The 17,993-nt window shown below is 41.6% G+C and overlaps 1 protein-coding gene and 2 long non-coding RNA genes across 4 annotated transcripts in view; 2 read left to right on the top strand and 1 right to left on the bottom strand.

Moving 5' to 3' along the window:
- LOC123384888 overlaps positions 1-1,226 on the top strand; it is a 4,257-nt gene extending 3,031 nt beyond the window's left edge. The window contains exon 2 of the long non-coding RNA XR_006596603.1: positions 953-1,226. This is a non-coding gene — a long non-coding RNA (uncharacterized LOC123384888). The remainder of the gene's footprint in view (positions 1-952) is intronic.
- On the bottom strand, positions 1,141-15,391 carry LOC109499075. Its single transcript, XR_002156208.3, has 3 exons — positions 15,257-15,391; positions 11,050-13,960; positions 1,141-1,376 (listed from the first exon to the last, which is right to left on the bottom strand). It is a non-coding gene; the product is annotated as an uncharacterized LOC109499075 (long non-coding RNA).
- On the top strand, positions 11,179-17,993 carry TEX30 (testis expressed 30). Of its 2 annotated transcripts, none has more exons than XM_023253036.2 (6): positions 11,179-11,291; positions 14,626-14,699; positions 15,168-15,398; positions 16,162-16,213; positions 16,722-16,927; positions 17,534-17,993. In XM_023253036.2, the coding sequence occupies exons 2-6, from the start codon at positions 14,685-14,687 to the stop codon at positions 17,705-17,707; spliced, it is 678 nt and encodes a 225-aa protein (XP_023108804.2). In that variant the 5' UTR covers positions 11,179-11,291; positions 14,626-14,684; the 3' UTR covers positions 17,708-17,993. The 2 variants fall into 2 exon arrangements, with proteins under 2 accessions (XP_023108804.2, XP_044911632.1); XM_045055697.1 differs by lacking the exon at positions 11,179-11,291 and adding an exon at positions 12,176-12,317.

Genomic DNA, 17,993 nt, shown 5'->3' with positions numbered 1-17,993 from the left:
AGGGATTCCCCTTCTGAACACCATGTCTGGTTGTAAAAATAAGTGAGAAGTGGGTGCTGACAAGATGGCTTTCATAATATGCCTCTGCTTGCCTTATAAGTCTTTTGTTTATGTGTACATGAGGAGAGTTGAGATTACAGTAAGGAATTCAGGAGGAATGACTTGGGTTGATGAACGTGGAATGTGTGACCCGTTGATAGATGGGAAACTTGGCAAGTCTCACGGGCCAGTTCTCTAAACCAGACTTTCAGAGGGAGCCTTTGAATTAGGGTATGAGAAAGTGAATTGAAAGCTTCATATGCTCATATAAATGTGTATACAGTTTTCCTTCTCCAAAAAACATTTTCTGCAACTTACTTTTTCACTCAACAATACAAGGATCGTAGGAATATATGCCTGTAGTCATAATGCTTCATGCAGTGTGAGAGGAGGGAAGTTTGGCATGTCCCCAGAGTTACCCTGCCCATCAAGGGTTTATAGTAAAATGGTCCTACGGTTGACATCACAAAAAAAGAACAACAACAAAAGAAAGAAGAAAGAAAGAAAGAAAGAAAGAAAGAAAGAAAGAAAGAAAGAAAGAAGAAAGAAAGAAAGAAAGAAAGAAAGAAAGAAAGAAAGAAAGAAAGAAAAAAACCACAATACACCATGGATCTCCTTCTGAAAGAGGACTTTCATTACTTCCATTTTGAACTCAAACTTTCTTTTAAAAAAAAAAGGTTTATTTCGTTATTTTGAGAGAGGAAGAGAGAGAGCGCAAGCATGAATGAGGAGGGGCAGAGAGAGAATCTCAAGCAGGCTCCCCACTGCCAGCATGGAGCCCAATGTAGGGCTCAGACCCATTTACCATGAGATCATGACCTGAGCAGAAATCTAGAGTTGGATGCTCAGCTGATTGAGCCACCCAACCATCCGTGAACTCAAACTTTCTAATTGATTAAGTTCTTCTTTCCAGCTTTCTCTTCACTCTGGAAAAAGACCCTGAGGGCAAAGCACCCCCAGATGGGAACCGAAAGTACTCCCTCAGGCAATAAGGAGTTTCCTGAGCCAGCAAGACCCCAAGTCATTGACTTCAAGACAAAGACCCACCAGACCTTCACTGCCCACCTGCACGTACCACTGACCTTTGCCCTGGAAATATTTTTGGCACTTCGGTGACAGCCTTTGAGCCATTAGTCTGTGGTCTTCCGGGTGTCGGCCTCATGGAAATAAATTCCTCTCTTACTTCACCACCACTTGTCTCTGTGCCTTTGGGTTTTGTCAAGGGTGAGTGGCTGCACCTGGTCGGTTTGGGACTCCCCAGAGTCAGTTGCTCTTGCACCCCTGCATGCCAGCTACATTTCCACAGTCTTATGTTACATTTTTCTTAAAAAGGAATCCTGGATATGGAGAAAGAATGTGGCTATAAGAGGTGGTGTGAGGGATGCTTGTGATACATCGGTCCTATATCTTGATTATAGTGCTGTTACCCGAACATATCACGTGATTAAGCTACACAGAACTACACACACACAGGCACGCACACACAAACGAGTGACAGAAAAGAGGGCAGTTACCACCTGCCCTAGGCTTGGGGTAGATTTAGTCATTCAAGAAATATATGATCCCACACACAGGAGATTCGAGGCATAACAACAAAACACCCTGCCTTTATGGAGAGTTTACAGTTCTCTGAGGCGACAGCTACATTCACAGTATATTAGGTAATAAGGAGAGAAGGACAGGAAGTGTGGCTGAGGGGATGAGGGAAGGCCGCAATGAGAGAATGACTTGTAAGTGAAGAAGCCACCGAGATGCTGGGTTAGCCACTGTGAGGTGGGGAACAAAGGCAAGAAGGAAATGGTAGGTAAAGTTAAATTTCCTTATAACCTGCGGCCCATTACTTGACGGAGGCAAAGTAGACCATTTCTCCAGGAACTCCCTGTGTCTTAATGTTAATGCTTTGCCAGAGGGAAAGGCAACTTTAGCTCAACAGTAGCTAGGCCTCCAGGATCCTGGATTCCATGAGTCTTCCTTAGCATATGAAAACCCTTTTGGAAACTTCCCTGGACTTTACCTCCCCCCATCTGCCCCATATTTAATCAGTCACTCCCCCCAATCTGAGGGAAGCTCTTTTTACCCAGGGGTCCTGTCCCTGTGATTTAATAAAACCATCTTTTTGCCCCAAAGACATGTCAAGAATTCTTTCTTGGCTGATGGCTCTGAACCCCAACACTTCAAACCTCATCAACTGGAGGATGAACAGCCAGGGCAAAAGCCCTATACGGGGGCCCCGTCTGGTGGGTTTGGGGGTGACGATACCAAAGAGGCCTGGGTGCAAGGAGTCAGGGAAGTTGACCAGTGGGAAATAGAAAGGTAAGAAATGATAGGACTGATCATACCGTTAAAAAGAAAACCACAGGCCCCAAATGGAGTCACTTATATTAAAACCCCACGTCAGCAAGCCAAGACTTAACACTAACTTAACTGCAGTTTCGATCCCTGATCACCACCAATGTAACCTTTAACCAGTCAACATGGAACTTCTTGGTCAGCACTACAGCACTAGGGAGTTTACTGATAGACCCCATCCATTCCCCTTAGGAGGAGGACCTTGCCTAAAATAATGCATTACTTGCTAATAATTGCCTTCCTCTCCACCCCACCCCCACCTTTAAAAGCCTTTCCTTTTCTGTAGCTTGATGGAGCTCTCTTTCATTTGCTCAACGGGATGCTGTCCAATTCATGAGTTATTCAGTAAGGCCAATTTGGCCTTTTAGGGGCCAAGGACAGACTGCCTTCAGATGTGCCACTTTGGCATATTGATTATTTTAAATAAATTTACTTAATGTGAGAAATAAGCCCACTGACCCAAAGGAGGGATGGGGAGACGCAGAGTGCAGTCAAGGGAGGCCTTAATCAATGCTTTTGCAAGAGCAGGTGTCTGATGGACAGGCACATGCGGGGCAGCTACAGCAGACAATTTGTCGCCTAGCGTGCAAGTCCCCCCCCCCCCCCAACCCCGTCCCTCATTAGCGGAGCACTGCAGAGGTTACAGCCTTGCCCGGATGTCATCCATGCCCTGTAAGGCAAAAAGTATTCAGATTGGAACAAATGTATGTTCCTTGAGGTGCTGCAGAGTCTTCAGTTCTTTGGCGCATGCTCATCGCAAAGCTCGCAAAAAAATAAGTCCCTGGAATGGAGAGGGGAAGGAGAACCTGGACGTGTCTAAGGGTGTGGGACTCCATTGTGGGGGGAGAGTTGGTAGGTATTTGCAATACGTTGTAAACCTATTGTTAACTAGACAGCACAGCTTTCATTTGGTATTTCTGAAAATGAATCATCTCATTTCTCATACTTAAGAGACAGCCAGTACAACCAGGACACTCAGAGCCTCCTCTGCCCCCCTGAAAGCAAGAAATGAATTTCCCATGCGAGTGATACCCTCCCTGTACAAGGAGGTAATGAGTCATCCTTATCACCAGAAATGGGAAACTTAGAGCTGAGAAAGTTGTGTAAACAATCCTTGTTACTTTTTACTAACTTACTTCCACACCCAAATTCTGTTTAGAATTCCTTACTAATTGAAGCTCCCAAAGTTTTCTTTGTCCTGTCAGTTCTTCGCAGATTTATTGTCTCTTTGTCTAAAAAGTAGACAAACTGGCTGCCTCAGTCACTTCTTCAGGTCTCAATTTCATAATTGAGCCTCTGTGCGTATGTAATAAAATTTGGGTGTTTTTTTTTTCTCCTGTTGATCTGCCTTATGTAAATTTAATTTTTAGGCCACCTAGAAGATCCTGAAAGACAATTTCTCCTTCGCTTCAATCTGTTAAATTAGTCAGTTGAGTTCTTATTGTTTACAACATAAAACTGAGGAGCTAATGGCAGAGTAGTAGGAAGAGCCTAGGCTTGCCTTTTTCCTTGAACACAGCTAGATAAATACCTCATCGTTCTGAACAACCAAGAAATCAACCTGAGGACTGAAATAACAAACTGCACAACTACAGGGAGAGAAGAAGCCACGTCGTGGAAGGTAGGAGGTGTGGAGATGTGGTTTGGGGGAGAAGTGGATTGACGAGGCTGCAGAGGGGAGGGAGCCCTGTTCATGGAGAGAGGTGAGAGAGAGAGAGAGAGAGAGAGAGAGAGAGAGAGGAGCGCGCAGGAGATTGCACAAGGAAAACACTTCCCCAAAGCCATTGACTGGGAAAATGAGAGGGGCTGATTTTTGTGAGATTCTACAACCAGCAGGGCTCAAAGACTAGAGTTTTAGAGGTCTGTGGTGTGGCCGGCATGGAGCCTGGAGGGCACTGCAGTGCTCCTGTGGAGAAGGAGGGCAGATAACCTCGTAGTGGACAGCCCGATCTGAGGGTTCCCTGGGATGCACTGGGAGAGATGGTCCCCTCTTCTGAGAGTGCATCTGGGAGAGGAAGCATCAGCTCTCCGGGAACAAAAGAGCCAGTGGGCACCATTTCGCTCCCCCACCCCTCAGGATAGGTGCAGAGACACCTGCTGAGGACAGCTAACCTGGACACTGGCTCTTTGCTGCACTTTACTCCAAACTCCATGCCCCTGTGCTTTGGTGGAAACTGCCCTTCTGGGATAAGCCTGCACCAGCCTCAGAGTGGTGAGATCCTCCCGCAGAGGACCAGCATAGGTCCGCACCACATCGGGTCCCTAAAACTTGGAGTTTTAAAACTCAGCCAGCCTGCCTGGGATAGAACACAGGTGCACTGCATTACTGTGTGGGCAGAGGGCCCAGACACAGACAGGGTGGAAACAGGGATGTGAGGGACACCTGAGACACACAAATGGAGGTTGTTCCCTCTTCTGGAAGGGCCTCCCAGGCAGTGATGGTCACAAACTCCCCTTTCTGGGGAGTGGAAGGGGGCTGGTGCCATTTCTCTCCCCTACCCTTCAGCATAAACTAACTTCAGTAAGCAGCACAATTGCCAATACTGGCGGCCTAAACTGCTTACACCCAACCCTGTCCCCTTGCATTCTGCAGGTGCTGCTTTTCTCTGGTAAGTGTGCCTGAGAACCAGTGCAACAGGCCCCTGCCTCAGAAGACCAGCACAAACACCTCCACATGCACCACATCTACTGACCATAGAGTTGTGCAAAGCTTCAGCTTTAGTGGAAACAGCATCAGGTTTCTTTTAACAAGCAGACCAGAGCACACCTAGTTGAAACTTGCCACACTTTGGCCAAGGTCCTAAAACACTCCCCACTTCAGGCAAGGAGAAGCTCTGCGGAGGACTGACCTGAGGGAAAGAGCAGCCAAAACACAGCAGCAGAGTGCACACAGCATACACCAGAGACACTTCCTGGAGTGCCAGGCCCCGGGGGAATATATGACCTCTTCTTTATAAAGCCATTACTCTCAGGAACAGGAAACATAAACAGGCTTTCCTAACACAAAGAAGAAGACAGAGACCTAGACAAAATGCCAAGATGGAGAAATTCATCCCAGACAAGAAAAGGCCACAGCCAGGGATCTAATTGAAACAGATATAAGTATATGCCTGATCCAGAATTAAAAGCAGTAATCATAAGGATACTAGCTGGGCTTGAGAAAAGCAAAGAAGACATTAGGGAGTCCCTTACTGCAGACTTCTGAGACGTAAAAACTAGGCAGGCCAAGATGAAAAATGCAACAACCAAGATTTGAAACTGACTGGTGTAATGACCACAAGGATGGAAAAAGCAGAGGAATGAATAAGTGATGTAGAAGATAAAATTATGGAAAATAATGAAGCTGAAAAGAACAGGGAAAGAAAAATATTAGATCATGAATGTAGACCCAGGGTACTCAGTAACTCCATACATTCATACCATAGGAGCCCCAGAAGAGGAAGAGATGGAAAAGGGGGCAGAAGGTTTACTTGAGGAAATTATAGCTGAAAACTTCTCTAATCTGGGAAAGGAAACAGACATGCAAATCCCATAGGCACAGAGAACTCCCATCAAAATCAACGAAAGTGGGCCAACACTAAGACATATTGTAGTTAAATTTGCAAAATATAAAAATAAAGAAAAATCCTAAAGAACCAAGACAAAAGTAGTCCTTAACTTACAAGGGAAGACAAATACGGTTAGTAGCAGATATCTCCACAGAAACTTGGCAGGCAAGAAGGGAGTGGCATGATATGTTTAATGTGCTGAATCAGAAAAATATACAGCCAAGCATACACTATCCAGTAAATCTATTCTTCAGAAAGAGAGATAAAGGGTTTCCCAGACAAACAAAAACTAAAGGAGTCCATGACCACTAAACCAGCCCTGCAAGAAATATTAAAGGGGACTCTTTGAGTGGGAAAGGAAGACCAAAAGTTACAAAGACTAGAAAGGAATAGAGAATATCTGCAGAAACAGTGACAAACCAAGTAATAAAATGGCACCAGATACATATCTATCAATAATTACTCTGAATGTAAATGGACCAAATACTCCAATCAAAAGCCATAGGGTGCCAGAATGGATTAAAAAAAAATCTATATGCTGCCTATAGGACACTCAGTTTAGACCTAAAGACACCTGCAGATTGAAAGTGAGGGGATGGAGAACAACCTTTCATGCAAATGGATGTCAAAAGAAAACCAGAGTAGCCATACTTATATCACACAAACTAGATTTTAAACCAAAGACTATACGAAGAGATGAAGAAAGGAACTATATCATAATAAAAGGGTCTATCCAACAAAAAGATCTAACAACTGTAAATATTTATGCCCTCAACTTGAAAGCCCCCAAATATATAAAACAATTAAGAACAAACATAAAGGAACTCATTGATAATACAACAATAGTAGAGGACTTTAACACCCCACTTACATCAATGGACAGATCATCTAAGCAGAAAATCAACAAGGAAACAATGGCTTTGAATGGCATACTGGAACAGATGTACTTAACAGATATATTCAGAACATTTCATCCTCAAGCAGCAGAGTACACATTCTTTTTGAACGCACATGGGACATTCTCCAGAACAGATCACATACCAGGTCACAACTCAGGCCTCAACAAGTACAAAAAGACTGAGATCCTGCCGTGCATATTTTCTGATGACAACACTATGAAATGTGAAGTCAACCACAAGAAAAAATTTGGAAAGACCAGAAATACATGGAGGTTAAAGAACATCCTACTAAAGAACGAATGGGTCAATGAGGAAATTAAAGAAGAAATTAAAAAAACACATGGAAACGAAAGGAAATGAAAACACAACAGTCCAAAACCTTTGAGATGCAGCAAAAGCAATCATAATAGGGAAGTAAGTAGCAATACAGGTCCATATCAAGAAGCAATAAAAGTCTTGGGGGTGCCTGGGTGACTCAGTCAGTTAAGTATTCAACTCACGATTTTGACTCAGGTCATGATCTCACCGTTCATGAGTTCAAGCCCCAAATTGAGCTCTACACTGACAGTGTAGAGTCTGCTTCAGATTCTCTCTCTTCCTCTCTCTCTCTGCCCCTCCCCTGATCTCTCTCTCTCTGAAAAAATAAATTAAAAAAAAAAAAGAAAAATCTTAAATATACACCCTAACCTTTCACCTAATGAAGCTAGAAAAAGAACAACAAACGAATCCTAAAGCCAGCAGAAGAAGGGAAATAATAAAGATTAGAGCAGAAATAAATGATATGGAAACAACAACAGCAAGAAAAAAACAGCAGAACAGATCAATGAAATAAGGAGCTGGTTCTTGGAAAGAATAAACTGATAAACCCTTAGCCAGACTTATCAAAAGAAAAGAGAAAAAAATGCAAATAAATAAAATCATGAATGAGAAAGGAGAGATCACAGTCACCACTGCAGAAATACAAACACTTATAAGGAGACTATTATGAAAAATTATATGCCAACAAATTGGGCAATCTAGAAGACATGGATAAATTCCTAGAAATATATAAGCTACCAGAACTGGAACAGGAAGAAATAGAACACTTGAATAGACAGATAACGAGCAAAGAAATTGAATCAGTAATCAAAAATATCCCAACAAACGAAAGTCCAGGGCCAGATGGCTTCACAGAGGAATTCTACCAAACATTTAAAGAAGAGTTAATACCTATTCTTCTCCAACTGTTCCAAAATATATATATAGAAGGGAAACTTTCAAATTCATCCTACAAGGCCAGCATTACCTTGATTGCAAAACCAAAGACCCAACCAAAAATGAGAATTACAGGTTAATATCCCTGATGAACATGGGTGCAAAAATTTTCAACAAAATACTAGCAAATTGAATCCAACACTACATTAAAAGAATTACTCACCACAATAAAGTGGGATTCATTCCTGGGATTTAAAGTGGTTCAATATTTGCAAATCAATCAACGTGTATATGATATTAATAAAAGAAAGGATAAGAACCATACAATCCTCTCAACAGATGCAGATAAAGCATTTGACAAAGTACAGCATCCATTCATAATAAAAATCCTCAACAAAGTAAGGATAGAGGGAACACACCTCAACCTCATAAAGGCCATATATGAAAGACCCACAGCTAATATCATCTTCTATGAGAAAAAACTGAGAGCTTTTCCTCTATGGTCAGGAACAAGACAGGGATGTCCACTCTCACCACTGTTTTTTAACACAGTAGTGGAAGTCCTAGCCTCAGCAATCAGACAACAAAAAGAAATAAAAGGCATCCATAGTGGCAAGGAAGAAGTCAAACTTTCACAATTTGCAGACTACTATGTAGAAAACCTAAAAGACTCCACCAAAAAAATTGCTATAACTGATACACGAATTCAGTAAAGTCACAGGATACAAAATCAACATACAGAAATGGTTGCATTTCCAAACATCAATAATCAAGCAGCAGAAAGAGAAATCAAGGAATAGATCCCATTTACAATTGCACCCCCCCCCCAAGAAAAAGATAGATAGGAATAAGCCTAACCAAAGAGGTAAAAGATATGAACTCTGAAAACTATAGAACACTTCTGAAAGAAATAGAAGAGGACAAAAAGAAATGGAAAAGCATTCCAGGCTCATGGATTGAAAGAGCAAATATTATTAAAATGTCTATAATACTCAAGGCAATCTGCACATTTAATGCAATCCCTGTCAAAGTACCACCAGAATTTTTCACAGATCCAGAATAAGCTATCTTAAAATTTGTATGGAACCACAAAGACCCTGGATAGCCAAAACAAACTTGAAAAAGAAAAGCAAAGCTGGAGGCTTCACAATCCTAGACTTCAAGTTATATTACAAAGTCATAGTTATCAAGACACTATGGTACTGTCACAAAAGGATACACAGAGCAATGGAACAGGATAGAAAACCCAGAAATGGTCAACTAATATTCGACAAAGCAGGAAAGGATATACAATGGAAAAATGACAGTCTCTTCAATAAGTGGTGTTGGAAAAAATGGACAGCAACATGGAAAAGAATGAAACTGGACTACTTTCCTACACCACACACAAAATAAATTCAAAATGGATGAAAGATCTAAATGTGAGACGGGAAACCATCAAAATCCTAGAGAGTACAGGCAGCAACCTCTCTGACTTTGGTTGTACCAATTTTGTACTAGGCACGTCTCCAGAGGCAAGGGAAACAAAAGCAAATATGAATTAGTGGGACTTCATCAAGATAAAAAGCTTTTGCACAGCAAAAGAAACAATCAGCAAAACTAAAAGACAACCTTTGGAATGGGAGAAAATATTTACAAACGACATTTCGGATAAAGGGTTAGTATCCAAAGCTAATCAAACACAACACCCAAAAAATAAATAATCCAGTTAAAAAATGGGCAAAAGACACAGACAGACATTTTTCCAGAGAAGACAGACATACAGACGTCTAACAGACACAGAAAAAGACGCCCAACATCACTCATTATCAGGGAAATACAAATCAAAACTACAATGAGATATCACCTCACACCTGTGAGAATTGCTAAAATTAACAACACAGAAAACAGCAGGTGTTGGCAAGGATGTGGAAAAAGGGGAGCCCTCTTGCACTGTTGGTGAAAATACAAATGATGCAGCCACTCTGGAAAATAGCATGGAGGTGCCTCAGAAAGTTAAAAATAGAACTACCCTTTGATCCAGCAATTGCACTACTAGGTATTTACCCAAAGGATACAAAGATACTGATTCAAAGGGATACATGCACCATGATGTTTATAGCATCATTATGAACAATAGCCAAATTATGGAAATATCCCAAATGTCCATCCACTGATGAATGGATAAAGAAGATGTGGTATGTGTATATACAATGGAATATTACTCAGCCATAAAAAAATGAAATGCTGACAGTTGCAGTGTGTGGATGGAGCTAGAGAATATTATGCTAAGCGAAATAAGTCAGGACAGAGAAAGACAAATACCATATGGTTTCACTCATTTGTGGAATTTAAGAACAGATAAACATAGGGGGAAAGAGAGAGGCAAACCATAAAACACACTCTTAATTACAGTGCACAGACGGAGCGTTGCTGAAGAGGAAGCGGATGGGAGATGATCTAATGGGTGATGCTCATTAAGGAGGGCACTTGTTATGAATACTGGGTGTTAAGTGCAAGTTATGAATCACTAAATTCTATTTCCGAAACTAATACTACAATATATGTTAGCTAACTGGAATTTAAATAAAAACTTGAAACAAAAAATATGTGTAAACAATATAAAACCTTAGTGGTCATTGTAAGGCTTTGGCTTTAGTTATGAGACAGATGGGAAGCCTCTGGAAGGTTTGGAGAAGGTGTTTACATTTCAACAGGGTCTAGTTGGTTGCTGAATTGTTCAAGTAGCAAAGAGGTGGAAGTAAAGGTGGAAACAAGAGACCATCCAGGCAGAGTTGATAGGCGTGGGGGGTGGGGGTTCCGACCAGTCTGGCAGAAGTATGAGCAGTGGTTGGATTTTGTATATATTTGCAAATAGAGTCAACAGCATTGGCCGATTGTTTGGTGTGAGAAAATGAATAATCAGAGTTGACTCCACGTTCATTGACCTGTGCCACTGTTGAAATGGAGCCGCTGGGACACGGGGAACGGTCCAGCGTGGAGGGAGTCATTGGGTGAGGCAGGGACTGAAAGTCACTCACCACTCACCACCAGCTTGCTAGCGAGCAACCCCCGCCCCAGTCACCCGGAAGCGGCTGGAAAACTCCCGCTCCCGGCGTGCCCTACGCGCGGGCCCGCGCGCCCGGGGGGCGGGGTCTGCGCGCGCGTGCGCCGATGCGAAACGGGCTGGCGGGTGCGGCGAGGCGGTCGCTTCGAGCGTGGTAGTTTGTTCCGTGAAGGGAGTGCGGACGGCTAGGCGGTCTCGGCCACCTTCCCGGGCCCGGTAAGTGCGGCGGCGGCGGTTGGCGCCGCTGGGTGGGGGACGGCCTCCAGAGGAAGGTGCTGGCGCGCCTGGCGGCCCCGTCTGAAACATTAGGGCTCGCGGCCGGCGCCCCTCGACGGCTGCTGGTCGCCTCCGTGAGGCGTTGGGTGTAAGTGCGGTGCCCGCGGGCCCGACCGCCGGGGTTTCGCCCTCCTGGCCGTTGGGGAGGCCGCAGTGAGGGGACGGCTCGGGCGGGGAGAGCCGAAGCGGCCGGAGCTGTGAGGGGGTCGCGCCGGGCCCCGGGGGCGGGGGGCGGCCACCGCGCACCCCGCGCACGCGCGCCGGTTGAGTGCACGAGAGGGTTCTCACAGGTGCCTTGGAACCCTAAATTCTTGGCGGGGGGGTGGGGGGGGTCGCTCCGAATTTCTGCCCTGGTCCCGCGTGCTGTCTGGTGTGCACCCACCCGGCCAGGTCATCGGCCTCCGGAAGACTTAAACTCTTCACGTGTTTGCTCGCCCGTGACCTCCAGCGCACCGCTGTGGACACACTGGACGATGCCCGCGCAGTTTTTCGGTTGGAAGTTGGGGTGGTCGTGGCGTGTCGGTCCTTGAGCACGAGACGTGATCGCCTCTTGCGCCCCCGGTATTCGTGGTCGTCGTACAAGTCCCTCCGGAATGCTCGCCAAGTACGGAAACTGCAGATTCGTCCTCAGGGTATCCCTGTGGCTCTCCTTTTACAGTTGAAGACCTTGGGGCAGAGCCAGACTGCTGCCCTGCCCTGCCCTGTCCGAATGCGAAACCAGAGGTCGTAACCCAGACTGCGGAGACCGGGTTGCACCGTATCCCAGAACAGTTTCGTTGGTAACCGAAGTAGCCGGTGGAGAACAAGGGCACCAGCTGTGAGGAGTGGACTGTTCATCCGGAAACCTGGCAGGCCGTAGAGTTTCTCCGAAAGAACCCAAACATCCAGGTGGTTTCGGGAGAGTAGAGCATTCTAGGCCAAGAAAGTGGATTGAATACTGGCTCCTGGAATCTCACTAAAATTACGGTAAAGGGTTTTTTTTTTTTTTTTTTTTTTTTTAGAAGACTTCAATTCAAACGATGGAGAGAATGGGAAAGGAAACGATAGCAGTAAAGTAGTGGGGTCCGGAAGGCAAATGTTCTTAGCAAACAGCGTAATTCTAAACCTGCGGCAAGGAACAGTGTGGAACAGTTGAATACAAAACACACAAACTGGCAGCTGCCAGCGAAGGAAGTGGTGTTGGGGGTGCACCTAGGTGAAATCTGTTGCAGAGGTAATTAGATGTGCGCATCTCCTTCCCGGTTTCACACTGTTGGGTGACTGCCTTCTCCCACTAGAAGGCGGGAGGCTCTTGGGAGAACAGAGGCCGGGAGCTTTGAACCAGGGGACCTCAGGCACAGTTAACTAGGGGGCTGTGTTTTTGAAGGCAGGGACGCTGAAGCCTGAAGTCCTTTATTCTCCTCCTCCCCCCACCGAAACCCCAGGATTTTTGTAGCCAGACTGATTCCCCTCAGGCTCAAGTCAGAAAACTTTTCTGGACACATAACACACACGTGTGGAAAGATAGTAAGCGGATCACAGTGGGGGCGCCTGGGAGGCTCAGTTAAGCGCCCGACTCTTGATTTTGCCGCAGGTCCTGACCTCATGGGGTCAGGGGGTGATCGAGCCCTCCCATCAGGCTGTATGCTGAGCATGGAGCCTGCTTGGGATTCTCTCCTCCTCTCTCTGCCCCCTTCCCCCCACCCCTGCAAACAAACCTTAAAAAAAAACAAGTTGGTCACAGTGGTTACTTCTGGGAAAGGAAACTCCATGGCTGGAGGAAAAGAATGTGAGGAGGGTTAACTATTTACATGTTTGTCCTTTAAAAATTTTGTAACATATGCAAATATTACCTATTCAGAAATCGAATGTATTCCTTAAAAAATATAATTGCAAGTGAATATACCCTTTGATACAGCAGTTCCTCTCCCACAAAGTTATTAAAATTGGTCTACACACGTGAGAAAGTAAGGTGCATACCATTCATTGCAGTATTTTAGCAAAAGATTAGAATCAGTGTCAGTGATGGTTGGTGAAATATATCATGCACAACCTTCCCTTGGGATATTCTGCAGCCATAAAACACAATGAAAGAAGCTCATTGTATAGAGAAAAGAGTAAACAAAAGATGTATGTTAGGTGGTGGGGGATTCAGAAAAATATGAGTTTATTAAAAAAAGGGGTGTGTGTGTATATATGTATAAAATATCTGGAAAGATATGGAAGAAGCAGGTAATATTGGTTGACTTTGGAGAAGGGATCTGGGTAGCAAGGCAAAAATGGAATGAGGGACACTTCACTGTATATTTTTGGTACCTTTTGAACTTTGAACTCTGTTATTATCAGTATTCCATGAATGAATGAATAAATGTTAACAGGAAAAAATAGATGGATAATGGAGATCTTGGTGTTGGTTATACCTTGAATAATAAGAGATCTCTTCCATAGGAAGGAATGCTGTATAACAGTCCCCAGATCTCAGTGGCCTAACATTTCATGCTCTTGGGTTCTTCAGGCCAGCATTTTTGGTTCTTCAGTGGCTTAGATCTTGGCCGGATGAGGCTGGACTCCAGACTTTACTTTCGGGTTCATATCTGCTGCAGCGTGTTATCTTTGTTCTGGGACCCAGGCTGAAAAAGCAAAAATACCTGGAAGATGCTTTTCTCATGACTGGGGATGGGAGTTCAAGGGGGCTTCTGGAAATTTGCTATGTGCCAGCTCAGAAGTGGCACATTACAACTTTCGCATATATTTCATTAGTTAATGTAGTGTCTCATAGTCAAGGCCCAAATCAGTAGGGTGGAGATGTATGTACAGTACATATTGGGACACTCTGCAAAGTCACCTGACAAAAGGTGTGGATACATACTTCTTTTGCAGGGTAGGAAGAAGAACTGAATGATGATAAGGAAATAAGTTAATGGAAAGATACTGTGAAATTAAGTTAAAGATAGTTGGTTGAAAATAAAGATGCTTAGGGAAAAAAATATGCATATATGCCAAGATACAACATTCTACTTTGGTATGAATTTTGTTAAGATTTCCATGTCAAGGTATCATATTGGCTTTTCTTATATAACATCTGCCATTCCCACACCTGGCCCTGTAACCAATTCTGGGTGCCCATGGTTTTAGGAACCTTGGAAGTAATTGAGTAATGCATACGTAAAGGCACCAGTTCTTAGAGAAGTAGTTCTAAATGTGTTTATTTCAGCTGCTGAATGTGTTCATTCATACTTCTTATGTCATGTCCATGTCTGCCAACCCACCGTTCACAACAGAATCTTCTTTTCAGGGAGATGTCCTTTGCTTCTCAGATGTAATGCACTTTAAGTTTGTTACTCAACAGTGAAAATGAATCATACAGAGGTAATACATATTTTCATATGTTCTGCATCTTCAGGGTTCCTTTTTTTTTTTTTTTTTTAAGTCATGTGGCTCCAGAGTAATTTTCTTATTTTCAATTTGTACTGTGGTAGACAGTAACATTAGTGGTTAAGAGTAAGGACTTTTGGAGCAAACTACCTGAGTTTGAATCCTAGCTAGTAGCTATGTAACCTGGGCAAATTACTTAACCTGCTGTGCCTCCGTTTTCTCATCTATAAAATGGAGGTGATAATAGCACCTTATAGAATTATTAGGAAGGTTAAATAAGTTAATACATATAAAGCACTTACAGTACTTGACAATAAGTACTTAAATATTAGCTATTGTTAATAGTGCTTTTTATTTAGAGGCCATGTGAATCATGGATCTCACAAAACAAACATATAGTTGTTCAGTTGTCTGAATAGGCAAGGAAGTAATTTTTGATCCCTTTATTCTCTTGAATTCCAGGTTAAATTAAAAATACCTTTTGGAAATAAATTACTAGATGCTGTTTGTTTGGTACCTAACAAGAACTTAACATATGGAATAATTCTTACACATGGAGCGTCAGGAGATATGAATCTTCCTCATTTGATGTCACTGGCATCCCATCTTGCATCTCATGGGTTTTTTTGCCTGAGATTTACCTGTAAAGGCCTTAATATTGTACATAGAATTAAGGCATATAAATCAGTTTTGGTAAGAAAATTTCTTTATATTTACTTGTAACAATTCTGTTGTAAAATTCTTAATACATTTAAGACAAATTCTATTTTAAAAAACTTTTAATGAATATTCTTAGAAACTCAACAGTACCTGAAAGCTGTATAATGGATTTCTCTTTTTTGCTGTCAGTTTCCATGGAGATGAATGCTCACATCATAAATATCCTATGGTACTGCCAAGGGAAGCCATTTGTGATATAATAATTTTCTTACTGGAATGACATAACTTCAGATTATATAGTTCTGAATATTTGCCTACCATACTATGAATGTACAAATAAATATAGCACAGTTTGAAACTAAAATCCCTGGATAAAACAAAGTTGAAATTTTTTTAATCCAGATTATTTCAAACTTGATAGATTTTTCAGGGCTTTAAATTAGACGTTAGTGTTATTAAATTCTGTATCAGTTGGAAGCTTTTACTGGCTTCTTTTTTTAATGTAATTCTTAAAAATATTTAAGTACCTGAATCTTGAATTTTTTAGACTGGTGAAGTGATTTTTTTTTTTTTTCTCACTTACTTGCCTGTATTACCCAGGATATGATTTGATAGTGACAGCATGATTGGAAATGAAAAGAACTGGTTACCTCTTTCAAGAAGACTCCCTTAAGATTTTATGGTTGTCTTTACAAAGATTTTCATACATTTCAGTAATGATGGGAAATATATGTTGGTTTTCCAGTCGAATATTTTATAGGAGAAGAATTGATAATTTTTTGGTTGGTTTTTCTAGAATTACCTAAAGACCTTAGGAGAATACAAATTGACAGGTGTTTTCCTTGGCGGTAAGTTATAATACTTGCTTTTAAATTTACTAATATTAATATAGGAACAGGTAATCAAGAATTAAAATTAATTGATGACAGGAAGCTAATTTAAGGATTTTTTGTTTTGTTTTGTTTTGGTAAGTCACTTTCTTGTATAATATCAAGGTACTTTATATATTTAAAGTAGATTTAAACCTCATAGATATGTATTGTAACCCAAAGATCTCTCCTTTTATTTATATCTCTGAGTCACCCTCTGTAAAATGATTCCTTCACAAGGATCTTTAAGTATTCTTCAGAAAAATAATTCCTTTTTTTTTTTTGACTTAGGATCATTTTTAGCTCTATATAAGGAAGCTATAGATGTCCATTATGGGTATCGCAGCTTGTTAATTGCCACCTTTTGGAATTAAGTGATGCAGTTATGATGGATGAACAGTAAATGAAATCTAATTTGCCATATTAGCACCACTTCTTTATATGAATGTTTATATATCAAACTGAACTTAATTTTAATTGATTTTAGGTCGTTCAATGGGCTCAAGAGCAGCTGCTTCTGTAATGTGCCATATTGAGCCAGATGATGCTGATGCTTTTGTTCGAGGTCTCATTTGTATTTCTTACCCACTGCACCATCCAAAGCAGCAACATAAACTTAGAGATGAAGATCTCTATCGTATAAAAGATCCTGTATTGTTTGTGTCAGGTTCAGCAGATGAAATGTGTGAAAAGGTGATTTACAACTTGATGTTTGTGTAAATGAGAGAGTGAATGAAAGTTATCTTGGGAACAAGATCTTACCTGCAGCTTTCAGTCTCTTTAAAAGGTGCTGATTGGACTAATGCTAGTTTTGTGACTTAGTTACTTGTTGCTTTGGAGAACCAAGAAATATAAGCATACTGACAGAATTCATCTGCCTGGAAAGAGTTGCTAAATGGTTTGACTCTTATTTGGGAATGAAAGATTAATATCTGAATCTTGTGTTTTGGGGATTACTAGACTATACATTTGTTTTTATCATTTCAACATTCAAGCAGCCTCTTCAATTATAAAATTGACTCTTGAGAAAAAGTTAATAACTTGTACATGTTACTATATATTGCCAATAATGAGTACTTGATCTGTTTGTGGTATTGCTGTAACTGAGACGTAGACTGCCACTTCTGTGGACATTTCTTTGCATATTCCATTGCCTCGAAAGTTGTCTGTAGAGTAAGTATTTAATAAATATTTAGTGAACGGATGCCAGTATAGGCGGTGCAGGAAAGAGAGAGAGAATCCTTATTAAACACTGAAAGAGCATTATTAGTCTAGTATCTTCTTCTTTTTTTCCTTTAGAACTTGTTGGAGAAAGTGGCACAGAAAATGCAAGCTCCCAATAAAATCCACTGGATTGAGAAGGCAAACCATTCCATGGCAGTGAAAGGACGTTCAACAAATGATGTTTTCAAAGAAATAAATACACAGATTTTGTTTTGGATCCAGGAAATCACTGAAATGGACAAGAAATAATTGTATTTAGCTAAAAGCCATGTTATTTTGGATACAAATACAGTTCATTTGATAAAGAACAGCATACCTCTTGCATTATGAAATATTTCAGATGAATTTAATGTTCCCCCATTTTTAAAACATGTTTTAATTGTGAAATTAATGTTCTCTACAAAATATCTTTTGAAAGCACTGTTATAGTTGTATAAAGATGATGTACAAATACTGAAGGTGGTCTACATATAATTTATTTTCATTAATATAGTTAAGTTTTGAAAAAATTAAACATTTGAATTTTGTTACACTA

Source organism: Felis catus, chromosome A1 (assembly GCF_018350175.1).
Source record: "Felis catus isolate Fca126 chromosome A1, F.catus_Fca126_mat1.0, whole genome shotgun sequence".
Taxonomy (NCBI): domain Eukaryota; kingdom Metazoa; phylum Chordata; class Mammalia; order Carnivora; family Felidae; genus Felis; species Felis catus.
This window is presented reverse-complemented; position numbering and strand designations above follow the sequence as displayed.

Coding starts and splice junctions, on each gene's coding strand:
- TEX30 (XM_023253036.2), top strand. Junction 16,214..16,721: donor GACAGGTGTTTTCCTTGGCG/GTAAGTTATAAT, acceptor AATTGATTTTAG/GTCGTTCAATGGGCTCAAGA. Junction 16,928..17,533: donor CAGATGAAATGTGTGAAAAG/GTGATTTACAAC, acceptor TTTTTCCTTTAG/AACTTGTTGGAGAAAGTGGC.